Raw genomic sequence first — 20,212 nt, 5'->3', positions numbered from 1 at the left:
AAAATCAAAATAATTTTAGTTAATTTTATTTATTTTTTAGTAAAAATGCAGAAATGGAGGAAGGAGAAAATAGAAGTCAATAAATATCCAATGGCCCCATATTTTGGGACACTTGATCTTAATCTTAGTGGACATTACAAAACACTGGATAAATAAATGGTCTTCATTATATTTGTGGGATGTGGGACACGTGTCCGATCTATGTGAAGAGCCAAATGAAACCCAACAATTTATAAAATCAAACAAAACACGTTAAAAAATTAGTTGTTTTTGTTGGTACATACAAAATTGTCTGAATTCAGAAAAGGTAAATCTCTTTCTTCCAAATTTATCATAGATGAATTATCATAAATAAAATTGACGGAAGAATATTGTTGAGTTATATATTTGTCAATATAGATTATATTTATAGTTATGTTTCTTTATATATGATATTGATCTTTTATATATATATATATATATATATATATATATATATATATATTATATTTTTAACTTAAAATTTTAAGATAATTGAGTTATAAATTTTTTGTATAAAGTGTTTAATTTTGTCGGTTTTATTAGATACAAGATTTCGACTCACTTTTAAACTATTTCTAACAAATGTATCATAAAAAGTTTCATTATTATCAAATAATAAGAAAATATTGTTAGAAATTTAAGTGAATTTAAATTTTATATTGGACAAAAATGAGAAAGTAAAAAATTATATAAAAAATAAAAATCTATAAATATATTATTTTAAGATTTTAGATAGAGAATGATGTCAATATTTTATATAATTAAATTCAGATCTTATGAATATTTGTTCTCTCTAATTAATGAAACTTTATCTGGAAGCCTAAAAAGTACTAAGATGTTGTGATTGCTTGTTTCTTGCAAAACGTTATTGTTCACTCGGTAGTGATTTGTTATTGGTCGAAATACAGAAACACAAGTTGCAATTCTCCATCAATCTCTCTCGGGAGTGAGTGTAATCCTTATCTGCTTTTTAATATACCCTTCAACGTGAATCGTCCATCTTTCAACCCTTCATTATGATTTGTTTGTTTTGAACCCTAAAAACAATATTTTTTTTGAGTAATTCTCCTTGCAATATAAATCAAATTGTTTTGCGCCCTTCATTCTTTTGTCAACATTATGTTACATTACATGACACATATAAGAGTTTTTGGAATATGAGATTCAACGTCATTTACTTTCAAACTGGAATTGAATTTTAAAACTTTAAATGGATTCAATTGATACGAAAAAACCATTTATTTTGTTATATCGGTTATATGCTCAATACTTATTTGATTTTAAATTTTGAACTAAAATAAACTTATTTGTGTAAATGGATATATTTATATTTTTTCCTTCTTTATTTCGTATAAAATTATTTCTATTTATCTGATTAGGATTCAATTTATAAATAGTTTCAGTTATATAAATAATCATAACCATGTGTGATATTTTGTTTGTCCTATTGATTATAGTTATATTTTTTTTAAGATTTAAGTGATTGTTGAATAATGTAATGAATTAGTTTATTTATTAGTTATCAAATTAAACACAAATTTCAAAGTTATAGAAAAATAATATTTAATCTCGTAAACTTTACTTTATACTCTTTAACTTTAATTTTGTCTTAATTTATATTAATTTATATTTTCTTTACAAGAGTCACATTGAATTTTAAGTTTTCCAAGTCCTTCTTAATTCTTTTTAATTGACAACTATATTTTTAATTTTATTCTATTTAATCCTTAAAAGTTATTGATTTTTACAAATAAATTTTTTAACAAAAAAATAATAATAATTTGACATTTAGTGTAAATAATTTACCTAAAATATATTAGAGAAATTTATGGTGCTATATGATAAAATTTATTGATCGATTACAATAAATTTAAAACATCAAGTGTGTATTTATTGTACATGATATAGTCCAAGGATCGATTAAGAAGAAAAAAAGTTAAGGTAATTATTTACTAAATAAAAAAAATTAGAAGGTTAAATACAATAAAATATGAATAAGTGATTCAAAGATCCGACAGGATATTGAATACAAACCCTAATCAAACTAACCACGTTATTTTTATATTTTACTAAAATGATATTTCTTTTTTTTTTTACTGTAAAGTGAGATTTTTCTCTAAAAATCGAAGTAAACGAATTGCTAAAATGCAATATTCATTTTGTCATGATCTATATTCACCATTAAAAAACACATTTAAAAAAAAAATCTCATGCACATCCAAATTGATATTAAAAACAAGAAATTTCTGATATTATAAATAAAATATAAAGTTTGATCTTATCCTGAAAATTCATCGAGAATCACCCAAAGAAACTTAAGACAAAAGAAATTATTCTTCTTGTTCTTCTTGAGATATTTATGATCTCCATAAAAAAATTAAGCCTAAAATTGTATATTTTAGGGAATTTTTGTGGTCGAACGTACTAACGTAGAAGACGTTTTTCAAAACCTTACAAAATAAATTTGAAAAAAATTATATTAAATAATATTAAAAAAGTAATGATAAAATAAAAATAATATACTTATAATAATTATAATAATAATTGGTTTAGTTACTTGGCACGTGATTGGTGCGTGGAAACATTGGGAAGGGTTAAGCTGGAGAGTGCACGAGATCCACAAACACCAAAAAAATGAGTTTGGCCCAAATGGGCCCACATTGAGAAATTGAGAACCGTGAATGCTGGTGCTGGACTCTATATCTAAAATCTGGAGGAGACTTCTATGGCCCACCTTGGAATAACCTACTTGTAACTTGTACCTTAAATGGGTCCCACTCAATCAACCATTTTACGTACCATTTTTGGGATTGAAAAAAGAAGAAATTATTTAGGTCAAAGTTGGTAATAACACTCATATTATAATCGCCAACTATAGTTAGCTAAGTGATAGAGTTTATAACTCAGCTAAATAATTTTAAGTTTAAATAATTAATAGCTGCTAGTTGGGAATTCAAATTATGGTAATACCATTTTAAATATGAAAATAAAAAATATATTTAAAATATTACTATTATGTGTGCTCAAAATCTCAAACAATATTAATATTAATGATAAGAAAAAATGTTATAACAATTTACTTTACGTGTTCATCATAATTTTACTAATCTTATTTCAGTTTCATCACGAGGATGCTGATTTATTAGGTTGTCATTATTCAAAGAAATTTTGAGGAGGTAATCTGAATTTGTTCAGAAAAAAATCATTTTCTAATTATGAAGACGAATGTGTACGGGACAAATGTACAGCTGAAATTATGGAACTATTGACATTGAAAATTTACAAATTTCATCAAATTTTGGATTTGACTAGAGAATCACTTTCTCTAAAACTGTCAAAAGGAAAAAAAAAAAACTGAAAATAAAATTAAAGAAGTTGAATTTGAAAGAGTGATTAAGAGCAAAGTGATGAAAATCTTGATTGAACCTGTTGTATTCTTGGAAGGGAAACCGCTAGTTACCAATGGCGAGCATGAAAACTACCCTATCAAACTCAATCAAGTTCAACAATAATCATGTTTAGGAAGATAAGTTAAATCATGCTCATAATCAACAAAAAGAAATGTTGTAACATGTCGTCAAATAACAACCGTGGAAATTAGCTTTAATTTTACGTATTTCTTTCTCAATACTTATCAAAACTTTCCTCTGATTTCACGAACGGCTAGTGTCTGAAATTGACATTTGTTTGTTTCCTAATGACTTTTCCCTCTATAAGAGGAGCCTAGAAACTTGAGCTAGACATGATCTTCTTCAGATCATAGAAGCAAACCAACATTATTTAATTATACTTCACATGCTCTGTTATAGTTTTTGAAAACTGATTTATACCAAAGCGTGAGATTTTTCCCATCTTTCTCGTGAAAACTCAGGCTCACAAGCCAATAAAGGCAACCACACAACCTTTCACACCACTTGATCACATTCACTATCAACTCATCCACCTTCATTGCCTTTTCTTCCAGTAATATAAATCCTCCCTCTGATCAGTAATCTGAATTCCCATTTGCATCATAAACACAACACAAGTTAGTTCAATTCTTGTTCTTCATAGTTCATACTCTAACTGTTTGCTTTAATTCCTTTCCAAGTAACTGGGCGTGTTGAGTTTTTCTTTCTTCATCTTCCTTGGTTTTTCTTTTCATATTCCTACTGTTGTAAAGTAAGATTTTTCTTTTCTTTCCATTCATTGCTCTTATTTTAGTGTCACTTTAAGTTTCTGACAGAATCAACTGTGACTCCAGCTTTGTGCTGTACTATTATAATGTAATGTATACTTCACTTGGTTTGCTTACAGTTGGAACTTCAAAGTACAAGCTTTTGAGATTTGGAGGTTGTCTTTTTGCAAGGAATTGAACTGTTGCACATCATTACCATCTGGGGTATCTGAAATTCAGGTTTTTCTCAGAATTGAGGCAATCACAATGGTGTCTGCTCGTGTGACCTTGAAAGCCAATACCCATTTCGTAAACTCGAGAAAAGACAATATTTTTCGTCAAGATGGTGGTTTTTTAGGTGAGAGACTCAAAGGGAGCCTTAATTACAGTCCTTGGATCGCTAACCAATTGGCCTTAAGTTTGAGAACCCAGGAGAGGGTGAAGAACGCAAAACCTGGTGTTGTTTCTGCTGTTCTTACTTCAAGTACTACCAAAGAATCAGTGGTAAGTTCAATTCTGCTGTTGGATCCATTTTATACTTTCTAACTTCCAGTTTTCATGATCTCATTTTGAATATCAATTTCAGACTTTTCAAATGCCAGCGTTTCTCAGAAGAAAGGCTGACCCCAAAAACGTTGTTTCCATCATTCTGGGAGGGGGTCCTGGGATTCAACTATTTCCTCTCACCAAACGAGCTGCTACACCTGCTGTGAGTAAAAATCATCACTTTCTTGGAGTTCCACTTCCATGTTGAGATGAGATGATAAAGCATGTCTGTTTCTGCAGGTTCCTGTTGGAGGATGTTACAGGCTTATAGACATCCCAATGAGCAACTGCATCAACAGTGGCCTCAACAAGATATTTGTACTGACCCAATTCAACTCTGCATCGCTCAACCGTCACATCTCACGCACCTATTTTGGAAATGGAATCAACTTTGGCGATGGATGTGTGGAGGTATGTATCCAGAATAGGATGGTGATTGTTAGAGGTCATAAATGACTCATACATCATTATTCTCTGGTTGGTTTTTTGTGTAAGATATGTTTGTGGGAAACAAAACAAGACATAAAATTGTATTATATTTTTATTGGAGATACAGTTTTATGTGCTGTGACTGATAAAGAAGTATAAGCCACAAGAATGATTGTTGACCTGTCACTGTTTTTGTTCATTATAATTTAATATGACAAAACAACTCAAAAATACTTAATAGGTTCTGGCGGCTACTCAAACTCCAGGAGAAGCTGGGAAGAAATGGTTCCAAGGAACCGCAGATGCTGTGAGGCAATTTACATGGGTATTTGAGGTATAATCTTTCTTATATACTGCATGCACCTCTCATGTTTTTTTTCCTCTCAAGTTGAATAGAATAGTGATAGTTTGAAAACGTTGTAGGATGCCAAAAACACAAACATTGAGAATGTGTTGATCTTGGCCGGAGATCATCTATACCGAATGGATTACATGGATCTTGTGCAGGTATGCAGGTTAATTGTTGTTAACTAAGACCCATTATTAGCGAAGCAATTATCTTAGACCCAAATTCTTGGAACTCATTGTTAATTGTGTGCTGTGAATATTTAGTATTGTTCACAGAATTATGGCAATTAACTCTCTTAGAAAATTTAGTTCTCTCCTTTTCTCCTACTCTTCTTATGTTCTTGCATCAAGTCTTTTAACAATTTTTCCTAGACACTGGAGTGTTTCTTCATTCTTTTTCACAGTTCTTATTCACTGGTTATCTATCTTGTAATAAATATGCAGAGTCACGTTGACAGAAATGCAGATATTACAGTATCATGTGCTGCTGTAGGTGAGAGGTGTGTTTAACCTTTTACATGTGCTTCTTTTTGTTGTATTTTTTTTTTCTTTTTGAAGTGGCATGTTTCTTTGTTTCTACACCACCGTGCTACTGGGAGAATATATTCTCTTCCATTGGAAAGGAAGAGTCACTATAGAAAGAGAGCAAAGACACTAACTTCCTCAACACAACATTCGACCAAATCTAATATTATTCAAGTCTCATTACCTACATCACTTTTTCTCAGCCGTGCATCAGATTATGGATTGGTCAAGGTAGATGCCAGAGGTCGCATCATCCATTTTTCAGAAAAACCCAAGGGTCCTGATCTAAAAGCAATGGTAAGTCCCAAGGCCAATGACTGATCCACTAAAATAGGTTCCTTGTCACTATCAGACAGAACATATATATATATATATATATAGAATCACACAGTGACGTATAAAACATATTAAGTTATATGTTACAGCATAATAATGTGTATCTTTATCTCGTTTCTCATTCTAAGCATGTGTTCATGTTGCTTGTATGCAGCAAGCAGATACTTCTGTTTTCGGGTTGTTACCCAATGAGGCAAAAAAGTCACCATATATTGCATCAATGGGGGTTTATGTATTCAAGACGGATGTTTTACTCAAACTTTTGAAATGGAGGTACCCTACAGCTAATGACTTCGGATCTGAAATCATTCCTGCAGCTGTGAGGGAACACAATGTTCAGGTAAGAGAAACTGCACTAAACATATTTCCTTTCAAATGTTTGGATCTATTCTAGACTAGAAAGATGAATATCTTGCATTTGCAAGGAACTGGTCACTGCTAAATGAGGTAACAATACAAAAGTTGAATGTCTGTTATCCTCTTTCAGGCGTATTTATACAATGACTATTGGGAAGACATTGGAACAATAAAATCATTTTACGATGCTAACTTGGCTCTGACTGAAGAGGTGAGTTCAAAATATTTACTATTGTCATGTCAAGTTTGTTAATTCAGAGGAGAATAAATTAACATAGTATAATCAGTAATGGCTCAAGATCCAAAAGCCTAATTACAATGAAACTCAGACTTCAAGAAGATGATAGAATGTAGCAAATTGTCAATGTCTTGAAACTAATATCTGTATTGTGCTCCTCTCTTGCAGAATCCAATGTTCAAATTTTATGACCCCAAAACACCCATTTACACCTCTCCAAGATTCCTACCACCCACAAAGATTGACAAATGCCGGGTATGACTGTGATCACTGATCACAAATTGATAAGTTTTCTAGTAGTTTCATGAGATGTGTCACTTGTAATACTTTATTTGCTCTGTAGATTGTGGATGCAATAATCTCCCATGGATGTTTCCTTAGGGAATGTATCGTTCAACATTCCATAGTGGGGGAACGTTCACGTTTGGATTATGGTGTTGAGCTCCGGGTAATAACTACCACAATTTCTAAACCAAGTATTCTAATTGCTATGCCCTTCTGTTTTAAGATTCATACCATCTCAAATTCTAAAACCACCTTTTACAGGACACTGTAATGATGGGAGCTGACTATTACCAAACTGAATCAGAAATTGCTTCTCTTCTGGCAGAGGGGAAGGTTCCCATTGGGATTGGAAGGAATACAAAAATTAGGTAATCTCACTCTAAGATGAACAATACAAGTTGGTTTTAGAAGTTGACACTAACTACAAATGTGTCATTATAATGATAAAGACTTGGTTTAACATGTACCAATTAGTCATCTGATATTTATTACCTGTTGTCCTTGTTGAAGAAACTGCATAATTGACAAGAATGCAAAGATAGGGAAAGATGTCATCATCACAAACAAAGATGTAAGCATGATTGCCTTATCTTGGTTTTACATTTGAGCCAATTTTGTTAGTTTTGGATAATTTTGAAGAAGAAGTCATTAGTATAATGATATGATGTTACCTATTAACATGCAAATTATTGGTCTGTAGGGAGTTCAAGAAGCAGATAGACCAGAAGATGGATTTTACATTCGATCAGGAATCACAGTCATATTGGAGAAGGCAACAATAGAAGATGGCACTGTCATATAAACGGGTGGAAGTGCTTATTTTCATGGATTGATGGCAAGAAGTCGCTCGAAGAAGCATTCCAAGGAACTTTTGCCTTCTTTGGGGACAGAAATTGAGAAATCAGAACCCCTTTTGTTATATATGCAAAATAGAAAGATGTCTCTCCCGTTGCATGTAAAAATAGAATGAACAAACAATGTGTGAAATCAGATCAAGTTAAATAAAAGTAAATAAATGAAAAGCTGGATGTGAACCATTTTCTTCTTTCCACGTTGAGCAACAGAATGGCCCATGGTTGAGTAATTAAATAGCCAGCATAAAAAAGTTCACATGGCATGTTGATTATTCTTAGCAATTTTTGTTATTTTAAAAAAAATGGATACTTGCATAAAGACGATTATGATTCTTGTATGATTCATTCATTGGCTAGCCTGCGGCGTCGTGCTCTATCTTACATTATTTTTGTTCGTGGAGACATTTTAGGGATGCAATTCGTAGATTGTACGAAAAAGACAGATGCAGATGCCATTTATTCTCAATAGGGTATGAATGGCTTTTTGTATCATGGACCAAATTCCTCTCAGATTCTGCAAACAAATGTTCCAATCTTTTCTTTCCGATGCTTTATGTCTTTCTATCCTTTAGGAATAGGGATGGATACTTTGTGCTTCTAACCTTTACCAGGTCCTCCCTACATCATAGTAAAATTAAATCATGCGAAAAGCCAAACTTCCTACCAAACCCTGTTCTTTCCCCAGCAGCTAAAAAGCACTCAGAAAAGGGTTTTAAAGAGGAGTTTGATTGTGTTTAACAAAAAAACAATAGTTTAATTATGATATAATCATGGTGTGAAACTTTTTATCTTATAAAAACCTTCAAAAGTACGTTATAATTTAATTCTGTACAAAATTAGACCCTTTAATTACGAGCGAAAAAAAAAAAAAAATATATATATATATATATATATATATATATATATTTTCTGAGTAACTTATTTATGTTTCACTAGTTTTAGTTCTTGGAAAGTTTACTTGTAAGGTGGTTAGCCGTTTCATAAAATATTTATTAAAATTTGAGGTTACTCCTAAAAACATTATTGAACAACCGAAAATTGTCATTCTTTATGTTCCTTTCGATAAGTTAATTACAAATCCCTTTCTTTTTGTGTATATCGAGTATAACACATACTAGAAATCACCGCAAAATCATTGCAAGACAAGTATAAAACAAGGCTATTTACTATTTATTTGTTGTCTTAAAACAAACTAGACAATGACGGAGAATTTCAATCATAGAAGTTAGGAGTACTTTTTTGTATTATTAGTCCTGTAGTGTTCCACCTCTTTCGTCCAAGTCTCTAACAATCATTAATGACTGAAGAGTATTCAAACTAATTCTCTGTGAATCTCTACTTTGAAAACATGTTAAGGGTACTTCCTCTTCCTTGCCTAATTCTTCTATCATCATTCAACATGCTTTGGGACTTCGAGAATCATACATGTAATCGTAAATAACTTTTTACTTAAAAAGTAGCACAACATCATTGCATTGAGTAGCTATTGTTCAGAATGAAAATTTCAACCCAATATGAACTCCTTCACCACGATATATGCTTAACTTGGCAGTAGACTTGGGTGGAAAGAAAGGATTCAATCCCTCTTGAGATAATTATCCCATCCTGAGTTATTGCATAATAAGTTTATACATACACAAAAATGCACGCTCCGATACATAACTACTTCAGATGCATGCAGCGCTTATATTGTGTTTTGACTAAGCCAAATCTGAGGTGAATATGGAAGTAAGATGAGCAACTATTCAACATTATTGTGGCTACACACGGCCCCGAGCATTTCTGACTTCTCCAAGACTTCGAGTACAGAAGTAAGCAGCCATAATGTCAAATCATGTATTCTTAGACTAATCCTGAGAATCGCCCACCCGCCATAAACTTCATGAGAAATTTATATCAACAATGGCCAACGATTTCAAAACCCCTTCATATTCCAAACTATCACAGGTCCCTTTTTCATAAGCTCGGATGGATTCAAACTATTCATTGCCTTTCCCATCAGAGCCATGGCAGCAATGCTCGGAAACTGTTTCTTTTGAGACTCTTCTGGCACAGCATTTGAAGACTTTTGTTCACGAAGCTCCCCCAATTCATGCCTCTTTTGGGAAGACGCAGCACGATTATGACTCCATCTCTGAATCCAGGGATGTGAAAGGGTAATTTCTACAGTTTTCTTCGCTTCAGTTAAAGTGGACTTGCCATTTGTTGATACTGTTACAGGTATATGCGGCACCATCTGTCCTTCAGCATGATATATCATTTTCGGTTCCAAACGGATTTTGCTATCTTTCGTAATTTTGCCAAATATACTGTTAACTTTTTCATGCGAGAAAGGTTCTCCTATTCTTGTACTCTCCGTCCCATGAGCAGAGCCCAATCTGCACAACTTGAGTCGTTTGACCCATCTGCTGCTAGGATCTGACCCAAAAGAGCTATTGCCAGAATTTGACCTTACATGTTCATCTGCATGAGAAAGAAAGTGATCCAATTCAAGGCTGTGGGTTCGTGATGTGCTAGCCTCCCTATCAACCACAGGACCCTCCTCAGCAAGAAGGTCACAAGGCTCTTCGTTTATGTCTGGTATAGCTGTATTCATTGATTTTGCTAGGGTTTTGTCTCTGGGAGAAATTGTTGCAACTTTAGACGTGAGCGAATTTTGACTATCCTTGGAGCACTACAAAATACAAAATTTGGTAACTCCTACCTAATTAGCCTCTCAAAGCTTAATATAGTATCACATTTTACAAGGCACGTGGTTGTCAATTTAAAAACCAACTACAAATGCGAATGAAGACAAATATTGGTGCATGTGTGTATTAAAAGTCTAGGTTTGAAGGAATATTGCCACTCAAAGTAGTTGCCTCTTGGTATGACACTGTTCAGCATTCATCATAACCAATGTGAATGTATAAATAAGTGACAATTTTATTTTTCATAAAAAGCTACTCCTTGATGCGTAAGTCCTTAAACTTATCTTTTAGAGAAGTTAATATAAGAATATCCATAAATTAATTCATACATAAGTTAATTTTATCTTAAAAAAATATTATATTTTTTCTTCTTATTTTTCTCTTCTGTAAGCATTTATGAGTAAGTTCATCAAAACATACCCTAAATTTCAATCATGAAAAAAAAAATGCATTAAAACCATCCAAATGCTTGAGAAAGAAAGTTATGATTGAAAATTTGATGTCATTGTATGAAGAAGATCAAAATTATAATTTAGAAACGTTACCTTATTTGTATGGAATGAAACATCACCTGCAAAAGACAACAGGAAGAAGCATCAGCTGTATAGCCAGAAAGCCACCCAATTGCAGACAACATGCTCAAAAAACTAATACTACGAGTAAAGTTAACTGAAAAAAAAAAATTAACATTATGTATTCAATTAATCAAAATAAGAATATCTGAAATTAAATGAAGCCTTAAGTATAGCATATGGTACATCCTTCAAGAGTGTGCATACATACCGAGAAGATCATTCTTATGTAAAGCATCGATGTCCATAGTATCTGTTTCAGCAGATGACTCATTCTTCAGGCATGTTGGATATTTAAAATCGTGGACATTTTCCTTTCCTCCACTCTTTATGGAGCTTCCTATACCTTCCAGCTTCAGAGCTTCCAGAGCATGGTCACTAGTGGGTGGAGAGAAATCAAGGATCTCATTGAAAGCGTTTCCTTTGAATTTGATGGGTGATATTGACTCTCTAAAGAACTGACCTCTGTCAGAGAAGGTAACATCAGTGTTTTTTGACATTAGAATATGGTGAGTTGCCTGGGAAATTTTGGGACGACCTCTAGACGATTCTTCAACTGAATCTATACTGGTGTATATCTTCATAGATTCCATATCATGAATAGAACAGGGAATTTGATCTACCACAGAGTTTAGTCCAGACAACTTTTGTAGTTTATCTGCCTCGGAGGATTCAGTTTGGCACGTAATATTTGGATTAGAAACATATTTTTCAATCTCATGTTGCTTACCACCAACAAAATATAAGCTATCACCGCTACCAGCTACTGAATCATGCGGTAAACGAGTAATACCACCTTGCATCCATCTCGAAAAAACGGATCTTGGGGGATTTAAGAGGCTGCTCATTTTCTTCTCGCTGATTAAAAGAGACGAAAAGGTATGATATTTGGTACTTGCGAATCGCCCTCTGGCTGCTAAATTGTAGGTGGACTGATAGATTTCAAATGGTTCATGCGTGATTTGGGGCATCACAGCTTTCCCTCTGCCATGTCCATTTGGCACTGCGTCAGAAGCTGATTTTACAAAATCATCCCATAGTGATGATGAAACAGTGAGGTTCTGCTGTTCAACATCCCACGGAGATCTCATCACCAGAGCCGTCGGTAAAACTTCCTGAGACAACACTTGACACTCTTTTACTACGGTTTCCATGTTCAGAGGAACATGTGCAGGTATTGATGATAAGCCTGCTCGGGAAGTCCCACCTCTGTTGAGAGAAACAGTGCCATCTCCAGAGCAGGGTTCAGTTTCAGATTTCCCATCTTCCCCGTCGTGCCGTTCCCTCCGCAGAGGCAATTTTCCATCCAACTTTCCAGTAAATTTCAATGCAGGAAATGATTTGGAATCATAGCCTGCCTTCTTCCCCTTTTCATTGTCTGCCACACTGTTGAAGGTAACACTTGTTGCCCTAACTGCTTCTCCAGCGTGCACAGAACTATATATCCCACCAAGCAAAACATGCTGTTCAGCACCGTTCTCTTCTTTCTCTTCTTTCATTTCACAATCTGCCCCCAAACGATTGCAAGCAGGGGATGCTGATTTATAACCTGACTTCATCCAATGAGCCATCCACGCCGACCGGTTCCTGTTCATTGCTTGAGCTTCACCCCTTCCACCATCATGACATGCTTCTGCAGCAGTATCATCAGGCATCATGATTGATGGATTTCCTCAGACAACACACCACCAATTTCACCTATCCACAAATGTTTCAAATAAAACATAAATTATCAACAACTAAAAATCCATCGCATGCAGCAGCTACAGAAAAACGAACAAAACTAGATCGCAAGATTCAGAACTCAACACCACCACAAGAAGTAAGCAAAATCCAACTCTGGTCATCCCTACACAGAAATCACTACCGTATAATCGAATACATATTAGTAACAACATCTTTCAGCGTCAAATCAAAAATCAAAACAATTCCAGTTTAACTGAATTCAACAAAAACAAACCTGAAAAGGCAGTGAACCGAATTTCCACAGAATTTCACAACCGAAAAAAATAATTGGAAAACTGCACAGTAAGTAAGTACCTTCAAAATTCAGAAACGCGAAAGAGCAAAAATCGGCGAAACTGAGAAGAGAACCACTGAGCTGAGAAGCAGAGAAATGAAAGACATGAAGGAAATAAATAACGACAAAGAAGAAAAAGTGTACGAGTGCATTAAATCAACGGTCAGATGTTGGTCGTAGTTGGGTCCAGTGTGTGTGGGAGAATTCTGAGCGTTGATCTTTGGATGCAGTGTAGTTGGGAAGGATTAGATTGGCGTTGATTCGTTTGGCTTCCTCAGCCACAAGAATCGAACTGGAGCGAGTGGGACGCACCATTCTGCACTTTTCCTTTCTTCCAATTGGCCCGTTCCTTTATTTTTGGGGTCTCTTCTCGTATGTTTCGAATTACGCGTAATAATTGTGACCACTTTTAAACTGCGCGCCAATTCATAAAATAATCCTCTTCTATTTTGTCTTTGTGCTCAAAGGATCTGAATCAACCTTTTGTAAAAAGCAAAACAAAGAAAATAAAATACAAATAAATACCTAAGCAAAAATATCTACTTACAAAAAAAAACATGTTCATCTTTTTGGTCTCTATACACACAACAATTTCTTCAACTAGCACAAATGTTTCAGCTTTGCGTATCATTTACTCCAACAATGTTTTGGTATCTCTCTCATATATTTCTTTTAATTAATACTTAAAACTTATTCATTCTTTTCTTAAAGAAAAACAGCTGAAATAAATTTTCGTTTAATAAATATGATTAGTTATTGCTACTTATGTTAACTTTATATAACTAACTTTGAAACATAAGCTATTAGTATTTTTAATCATGATTTTAAAACCTTATTTATAACAACTAGTGTATCCATAACGTAATTATTAAGTAGCTTTCATGACAATAGTAAAAATGTGAAAATTAGTAGGTGCAACAATATGTTACACGTGGTTTTGTTTTGTATATATATTAATTTGTGTGTTTTATGTAAATATTATTAAAAAAAAAAAAAACAAATTGGATACGTGCATACATACACATTCAATGTATGCAACCTGTCTTTCGTATTTTTTTAAGAAATTTTTATGCAATGATTGATTTAAATCATAATTTGTTTAAACCTAACCTTTCACTCAATAAATATACATATTTACTTTAAATGACATAATTACAGAAATTAACTTCAGTTTAGTATGCATAACTTAGTCCTTATGTCATCTTCTCACCATGCATACAAAAATGAAGAATTAATATTTATTTTTAAGTGAAAAAGGTACACTAATTATGATTTACACAAACACACGTGACCGACATGAAAATGACACCTGTAGAACCATTGTAACCTTCTCTCGTCCTAACCCCCACCTTCTTCGTATCTTATAACTTTAAAAATTCCAGCAACATTAAAATTTTAGTAAAAAATCAAATTAATCTTTATTAAAATTTTTAGTCTATTTTAATCTTTCAAATGCATCAATTTACTTATAATTAAATTTTATTTGATTTATTTTTCTTATATTTTAAAAATATCATTTGAATTATTTATATTATTTAAATATAAGTCGAAAAACATATATTTAAAACATCAAACAAATTTAATAAAATATTTGGTTAAAACTATTAAATTTACAATAATTTTAGTAAATTCATAAATTTGTTAAATTTGGATACTAAATTTTACAATAATTTTATTTTTTGATTTTAGAATTGTTTTTAAGATAAACATTTTAGAGAAGGTGAAGTCCATTTATTATTTAGATAGTATTGTAACACACATAACCGAAATATAAAAGTGACTTGTTTACTACATTCTGATTCCATGTATGAACGTGGTTATTAGTTAAGAACTATTAAAATATTTGTATTTGAGTGGCGTTGAGTTTTGTTTTGTTTAATAAATTATTATTTCAAAATATTTTGAATTGAATATTCGTATTAAAACATCCTTGTGCCTCTGGAGGTTCACGATGGAACGATCAAAAATAAAAATAAAAAGGGAAAATTGCTCTTTATATAGCAAATAAAAATATTAATTTTATTTATTTAAAAGGATTATGAGTGAAAAAAGAATATGTCTCTTAATTGCTTGTATGAATGGGTAAATTATATATTTTTTCAAATAAACAGTCATATGATAATCTAGCCCGTGGAATATTTAGGCTGTGCAAAATTATAGTAATGACTTCATTTGTCAGATCCTACACAAAAACAAGTAAAAAATAAATCCAAATTCAATAAATATTTATAAATTTTACTTGAATTAAATAAGATAACATTTACATATTGAAAATTGTTCATAAATTTTTGCAGAGTATGAACACTATACTATCTAAAATTATAAATATGATGTTTTTATCAGAGTGAGAACGTTATAAATACTTCCAAATTTAGTCAAAGCATGACATTTATGATATTTAAATTAAAAATGAAATTGTTTTTCTTTTTTACATTTTCATTTAAATTATACCTTTGATTTGAATAATATTTTATTTGTTGTCATTAATAGTAAACAATACATTTGTATTATTAATTTATTAAAATGATAAATAAAATATAGAGTTTGAAAAGCTTTTAAAAATATATTATTGTACGAGTTATTATTATTATTAGTATTTTGGGAATAAAAAGAATGTCTTCCATTATTAAAACTAATTCAAAGAACGAAGATCATGATGCTACAATCGATGGAGATCAAAGATTAAGATTATTACCAGTGAAGATTACAGAAAAGTTATTAAACCCTACCCAACTACCCACGTAATTTTTAATTAAATTTTAAGTAATTCACGAATTAAAATATTTTTAATTAAATTTATATTAATTTTTGTATTTTATTAAATATAAAAAAATTAACTTGGAAAATATATTGTTATTTTCATAAAAAGAATAAAAAATATCTTAATTAAATTTCAGGTCTCATGCATTTAAGTATTTTTAATTGAGTCATTAACATATTCAATTTATTATGTAAGTTTAAATAAAATAATTAAACAACAATTTTTTAAAACGATAAATATATTTAAAAGAATAACATCCAACTCAGCTGAAAAATATATAAATAAAAATAATCAATAAAACAAAAATTTCAATAAAAACATAATCAAAATAATAGATAATGAAACTTACATTTAATTTAATTTTGTTTTATCAGTCATTACAGACATTAACTAACTGTCACGGGTGCAGTAAACTCAAAAACGTTAAAAACTCATCACATGGCTACGGCCACCCCCGAATATCGATGTCTTGCATTTATTGAGTTATGGGATTCATCAATTTCAATATCTTTCAAATTAATAAAAGTATAAATAAATGGATATTTTTACGCGTTTAAGTATTTTTTTATAATTTTCTAAAGAAATTACTAAAATTTTTATAATAATCCTAAATGAAATAGTATAAAATTTTCAGATATTGCCCACACCATTAAGTTAAATAACACATCACGTTGCACGCCCTTCAAGGATGCTAACCTCCTCAGCACGTTTCTTTATGACCCATCACAGACGAATAGCAAGGAGCCCTTCGTTTCAGATAAAAAAAAAAGTAAAATAAAATCGCTTCAAACCAGATTTGCCGTTTAAGATTCGGCTAACGATTTTCTTCCCCAAAAAATATAAAAAAAAGTCTATAAACTACAATAGGAGGAAAATAAATAAAAATAGAAAAAACTAAAACTTGGGGCCGAAATTGGCATCGCGTTGTAGATCTGCAACGCGCGGGTTTCGTCATCCATCAATTCAATCCTCTCTTCGATTCGTTTTGGAGATCTAAATTTTGTCCTCGCAGGTCAGCTCTTCTTCTTCGATGCATTTCCCATCTCTCATTCGTTTTCTATATTTCAATTCTCTTTTCGCAGCTTCCATTTCCTCCAAAATTTTAGGGTTTTCAGATTCTGCAAATACCGCCACCAGAACACTAGATCTTGATTCCAACCATGAAAACGACGCCTGTTTTCTCTCCTTTAATTCCTCTAATCGGAATCTATGTAAACTAAACGTTACGATTATAAGAATGTGAACATCTGATTTATGAACTACACATTTCTCGTTATGCAAGTAAATTTAGTGTCGTTTAATTGGCGTGTGTCTGCTTGTGCAAGAAATTAGATGGCGTGCGACTCTATTTTATGTTTCTATTTTTGTCAGATTCGGAATGAATTGGTTGTTTGTATGGTTTTTTTTTTGTTTGCAGATTGTGAGTTGAATGGAAGGAACTGGAGGCAGCAGTGCCTCGGCTGCTGCACCCGTGAACCAAAAGTGGCAGGAATTAGCGAAGCTATTTCAATATTATCTGGATAAATCTACGCCACACGCCACGTATAGATGGATTGGGACTTTGGTTATTGTGTCGATCTTTGTTTTGCGGGTTTTTTATGTCCAGGGATTTTACATCGTGTCTTATGGATTGGGAATCTACCTGCTGAATCTGTTGATTGGGTTTCTGTCACCGTTGGTCGATCCTGAGCTGGAGCCTTCTGATGGGCCTTTGCTGCCGACTAAAGGTTCTGACGAGTTCAAACCGTTCATTCGCCGACTGCCTGAGTTTAAGTTCTGGTAATTTAGGAATTTTGTTGTGTGGCTGGTATAATATGGTTGTTAACATTTTAATACAGCATGAGCATTGTCGTACATATAAAAACACGAACGTTATCTTTTTGCTGCCGTCAAACCTGCTTTAATAATTTTGAAGCTAAATTTTGATCAAATGTGAGGTTCATGTTAATGGTTTGATATGAACTCCTCCGTTGTATTTGCCGACTTGATGCTTCAATGCCTCTTTACTTGTTCGTACTTTTTTCTTCTTCTTTTTTTCATTGAAAATTGACTTGTAATTTTTGTAATGTTCATTTGTCATTGCGATTACCTGAATATGACTCCGAGTCATTTCTGTATTTCATTTGGCACTAATAAGCTTTATAGAGGCAGTGTAAGCTTTACAGAGGTGATAGCTATGATGAAAATGTTTCTTTATAATATAAGTTAATTGTCACTGACATTTTACTGCAAGCTTTTAGTCATTAACATTGCATACAGAAGCTGATAATTGCATAGGAACAATATTTTATCTTTTTTTTAAAATGGTACATGAATAATAAATTTTCTATTTGTATTATTCTCTATTGAACAAATTGTTGTTTATCTTTCATGTCTTATTTTCGTGGTTTGATCAGTCATATTGAAGACTTTTGACCATATCTGTTGCATGATGAATCATAGAATTTGGTTGTGCTTCTTTAGTTAATATGGTTGACATTACCCAAATTCTGTGTCAGTAATCACTTGCATCTATTTGAATTTGGAAATACATAACTATTTGTCCCGACAAATTTCATGCTTCGTCAAAGACTTAGTTTTAAAATCCAAATGACTAAATTTTATCAGGGAACTATTATTGCATAACAAAATGTGTGCATATCCCCTTGCCCCCTTTTGAAAAATTGAGGTATATGAAGCAAAACCTGGCTAAATGATGATTGATATTGTATAACTGGAGTAACTTCATAGATGAGTATGGTGGCGTGAGTTGATTTGTTTAATTATGCTTTCTTGAGATAGTGTGCTGCTATTAATCCATATCCCTTTACATATGTCTAACAAGTAATGTCATTTACAATAGTAAGATTAGCATGGTAAAAGCCTACCTGTGTCTAATGAAAACAGTTTAAAAAAATCGTGGTTGACGGATGAGCATAATGATTTGAATTGTTATTGGCTGCAGGTATTCTTTCACAAAGGCTTTCTGCATAGCATTTATGATGACTTTTTTTTCTGTGTTTGATGTTCCTGTGTTCTGGCCAATATTACTCTGTTACTGGGTTGTTCTGTTTGTCCTTACTATGAGGCGCCAAATTGCACACATGATCAAATACAAATACATACCATTCAACATTGGAAAGCAGGTAACCTTACGCTTAAATTGGCTCTCTTCATTTTACTTTTTGCCCCTGCAATTTGTTCTGTACATATTGTCCGGTTCAAGCAACATTTACCTTATATGTATCATTGACCTGAACGATAGTAATTTATTTTGTTTTAATGTGTTGCAGAAGTATACTGGCAAAAGATCCTCTCCAAGTAGCAGTGGCAGTCGTGCAGACTGAAGCTTGGTTTTGTTGCAACTTGAAAAATGCAAATCTCATAGTTAGGTTTTGTGGACCTCCAGGGTAGATTTTTCCCTTTTATTTGAAGGAATTTGTAGTCAGAGTATGACGGATGCCAATATGCAGTTACAGAACTATTATCTGTGTTCCATTCAGAAGACACGCTAAAGCAGGCTTTGAACGTCAATGTGGATATACATTAGTATTTGATTCAGTTTTAGATTTCATCGCAAATCTAGATTGTTTTGCGATGTTGCAGACCATGATTTGAAGACAAACTTCGCATAGCATTCATTTTTCTCCTGTTCAGGGAAAAACTATTTGCCTTTTTGTTCATGCGTCTTATAAGGTTGTAAGATGAACTATTGACAGTTTGACAATATCTCTCTACCTGTGTATTTTTTTTTTTTCAATCAAAAGTAAATTCTATTTATGGGTATGCACGGGCTTCTTATTTTTCGTTGCATCTTTTGAAATGGTCTAAACATTGCTCATTGAACAATTATCATCATTTTAATAATGGCAATTTGTTTATATAGATCCATTATGGTTAAATTCGCATAACAATTTTCTCTTGCTCATTTTTTTTGTTGCAATGGTTGTATATGGTCTCAATCAAAAACTTATCAAGAAGATTGAAGAGTTCGGTAAACTTTGAATCTTGGCAGTGAAATGGTTTTTCATTTTTTTTTTCGTGTTTGAATTAGGTTTCTGTAAATACGAATTATGTATGAGTTTAATTGGTCAT

General features: G+C 32.3%; 3 protein-coding genes across 6 annotated transcripts; 2 read left to right on the top strand and 1 right to left on the bottom strand.

Annotated features, from left to right (window-relative positions):
- Positions 1 to 3,757: 3,757 nt before the first annotated feature.
- LOC114170540 (glucose-1-phosphate adenylyltransferase large subunit 1-like) lies at positions 3,758 to 8,290 on the top strand. Of its 3 annotated transcripts, none has more exons than XM_085669036.1 (15): positions 3,758 to 3,984; positions 4,318 to 4,681; positions 4,764 to 4,886; positions 4,964 to 5,134; positions 5,394 to 5,486; positions 5,576 to 5,659; positions 5,945 to 6,000; positions 6,229 to 6,322; positions 6,516 to 6,701; positions 6,849 to 6,929; positions 7,125 to 7,211; positions 7,300 to 7,404; positions 7,503 to 7,609; positions 7,752 to 7,812; positions 7,942 to 8,290. In XM_085669036.1, exons 2-15 carry the CDS (start codon positions 4,445 to 4,447, stop codon positions 8,041 to 8,043), a joined length of 1,587 nt encoding a protein of 528 aa, XP_085525162.1. In that variant the 5' UTR covers positions 3,758 to 3,984; positions 4,318 to 4,444; the 3' UTR covers positions 8,044 to 8,290. The 3 variants fall into 3 exon arrangements, with proteins under 3 accessions (XP_085525162.1, XP_027911839.1, XP_027911840.1); XM_028056038.1 differs by having other exon boundaries at positions 3,758 to 4,048; XM_028056039.2 differs by lacking the exon at positions 3,758 to 3,984 and adding an exon at positions 4,112 to 4,182.
- A 1,227-nt stretch (positions 8,291 to 9,517) lies between these two features.
- LOC114169308 (F-box family protein) lies at positions 9,518 to 13,730 on the bottom strand. Of its 2 annotated transcripts, none has more exons than XM_028054412.2 (4): positions 13,398 to 13,730; positions 11,569 to 13,055; positions 11,331 to 11,356; positions 9,518 to 10,769 (listed from the first exon to the last, which is right to left on the bottom strand). In XM_028054412.2, exons 2-4 carry the CDS (start codon positions 13,013 to 13,015, stop codon positions 10,011 to 10,013), a joined length of 2,232 nt encoding a protein of 743 aa, XP_027910213.1. In that variant the 5' UTR covers positions 13,016 to 13,055; positions 13,398 to 13,730; the 3' UTR covers positions 9,518 to 10,010. The 2 variants fall into 2 exon arrangements, with proteins under 2 accessions (XP_027910213.1, XP_027910214.1); XM_028054413.2 differs by lacking the exon at positions 13,398 to 13,730 and adding an exon at positions 13,318 to 13,378.
- A 3,220-nt stretch (positions 13,731 to 16,950) lies between these two features.
- LOC114169782 (protein RER1B-like) lies at positions 16,951 to 19,903 on the top strand. The gene is made up of 4 exons (XM_028055086.1): positions 16,951 to 17,150; positions 17,556 to 17,917; positions 19,083 to 19,263; positions 19,411 to 19,903. The coding sequence occupies exons 2-4, from the start codon at positions 17,568 to 17,570 to the stop codon at positions 19,462 to 19,464; spliced, it is 585 nt and encodes a 194-aa protein (XP_027910887.1). The 5' UTR covers positions 16,951 to 17,150; positions 17,556 to 17,567; the 3' UTR covers positions 19,465 to 19,903.
- The last annotated feature ends 309 nt before the right edge of the window (positions 19,904 to 20,212 follow it).

The sequence above is a fragment of the Vigna unguiculata genome, chromosome 11 (assembly GCF_037176805.1).
Source record: "Vigna unguiculata cultivar grain cowpea cultivar isolate G323 ecotype 2 chromosome 11, ASM3717680v1, whole genome shotgun sequence".
NCBI classification, from domain to species: Eukaryota; Viridiplantae; Streptophyta; class Magnoliopsida; order Fabales; family Fabaceae; genus Vigna; species Vigna unguiculata.
This window is presented reverse-complemented; position numbering and strand designations above follow the sequence as displayed.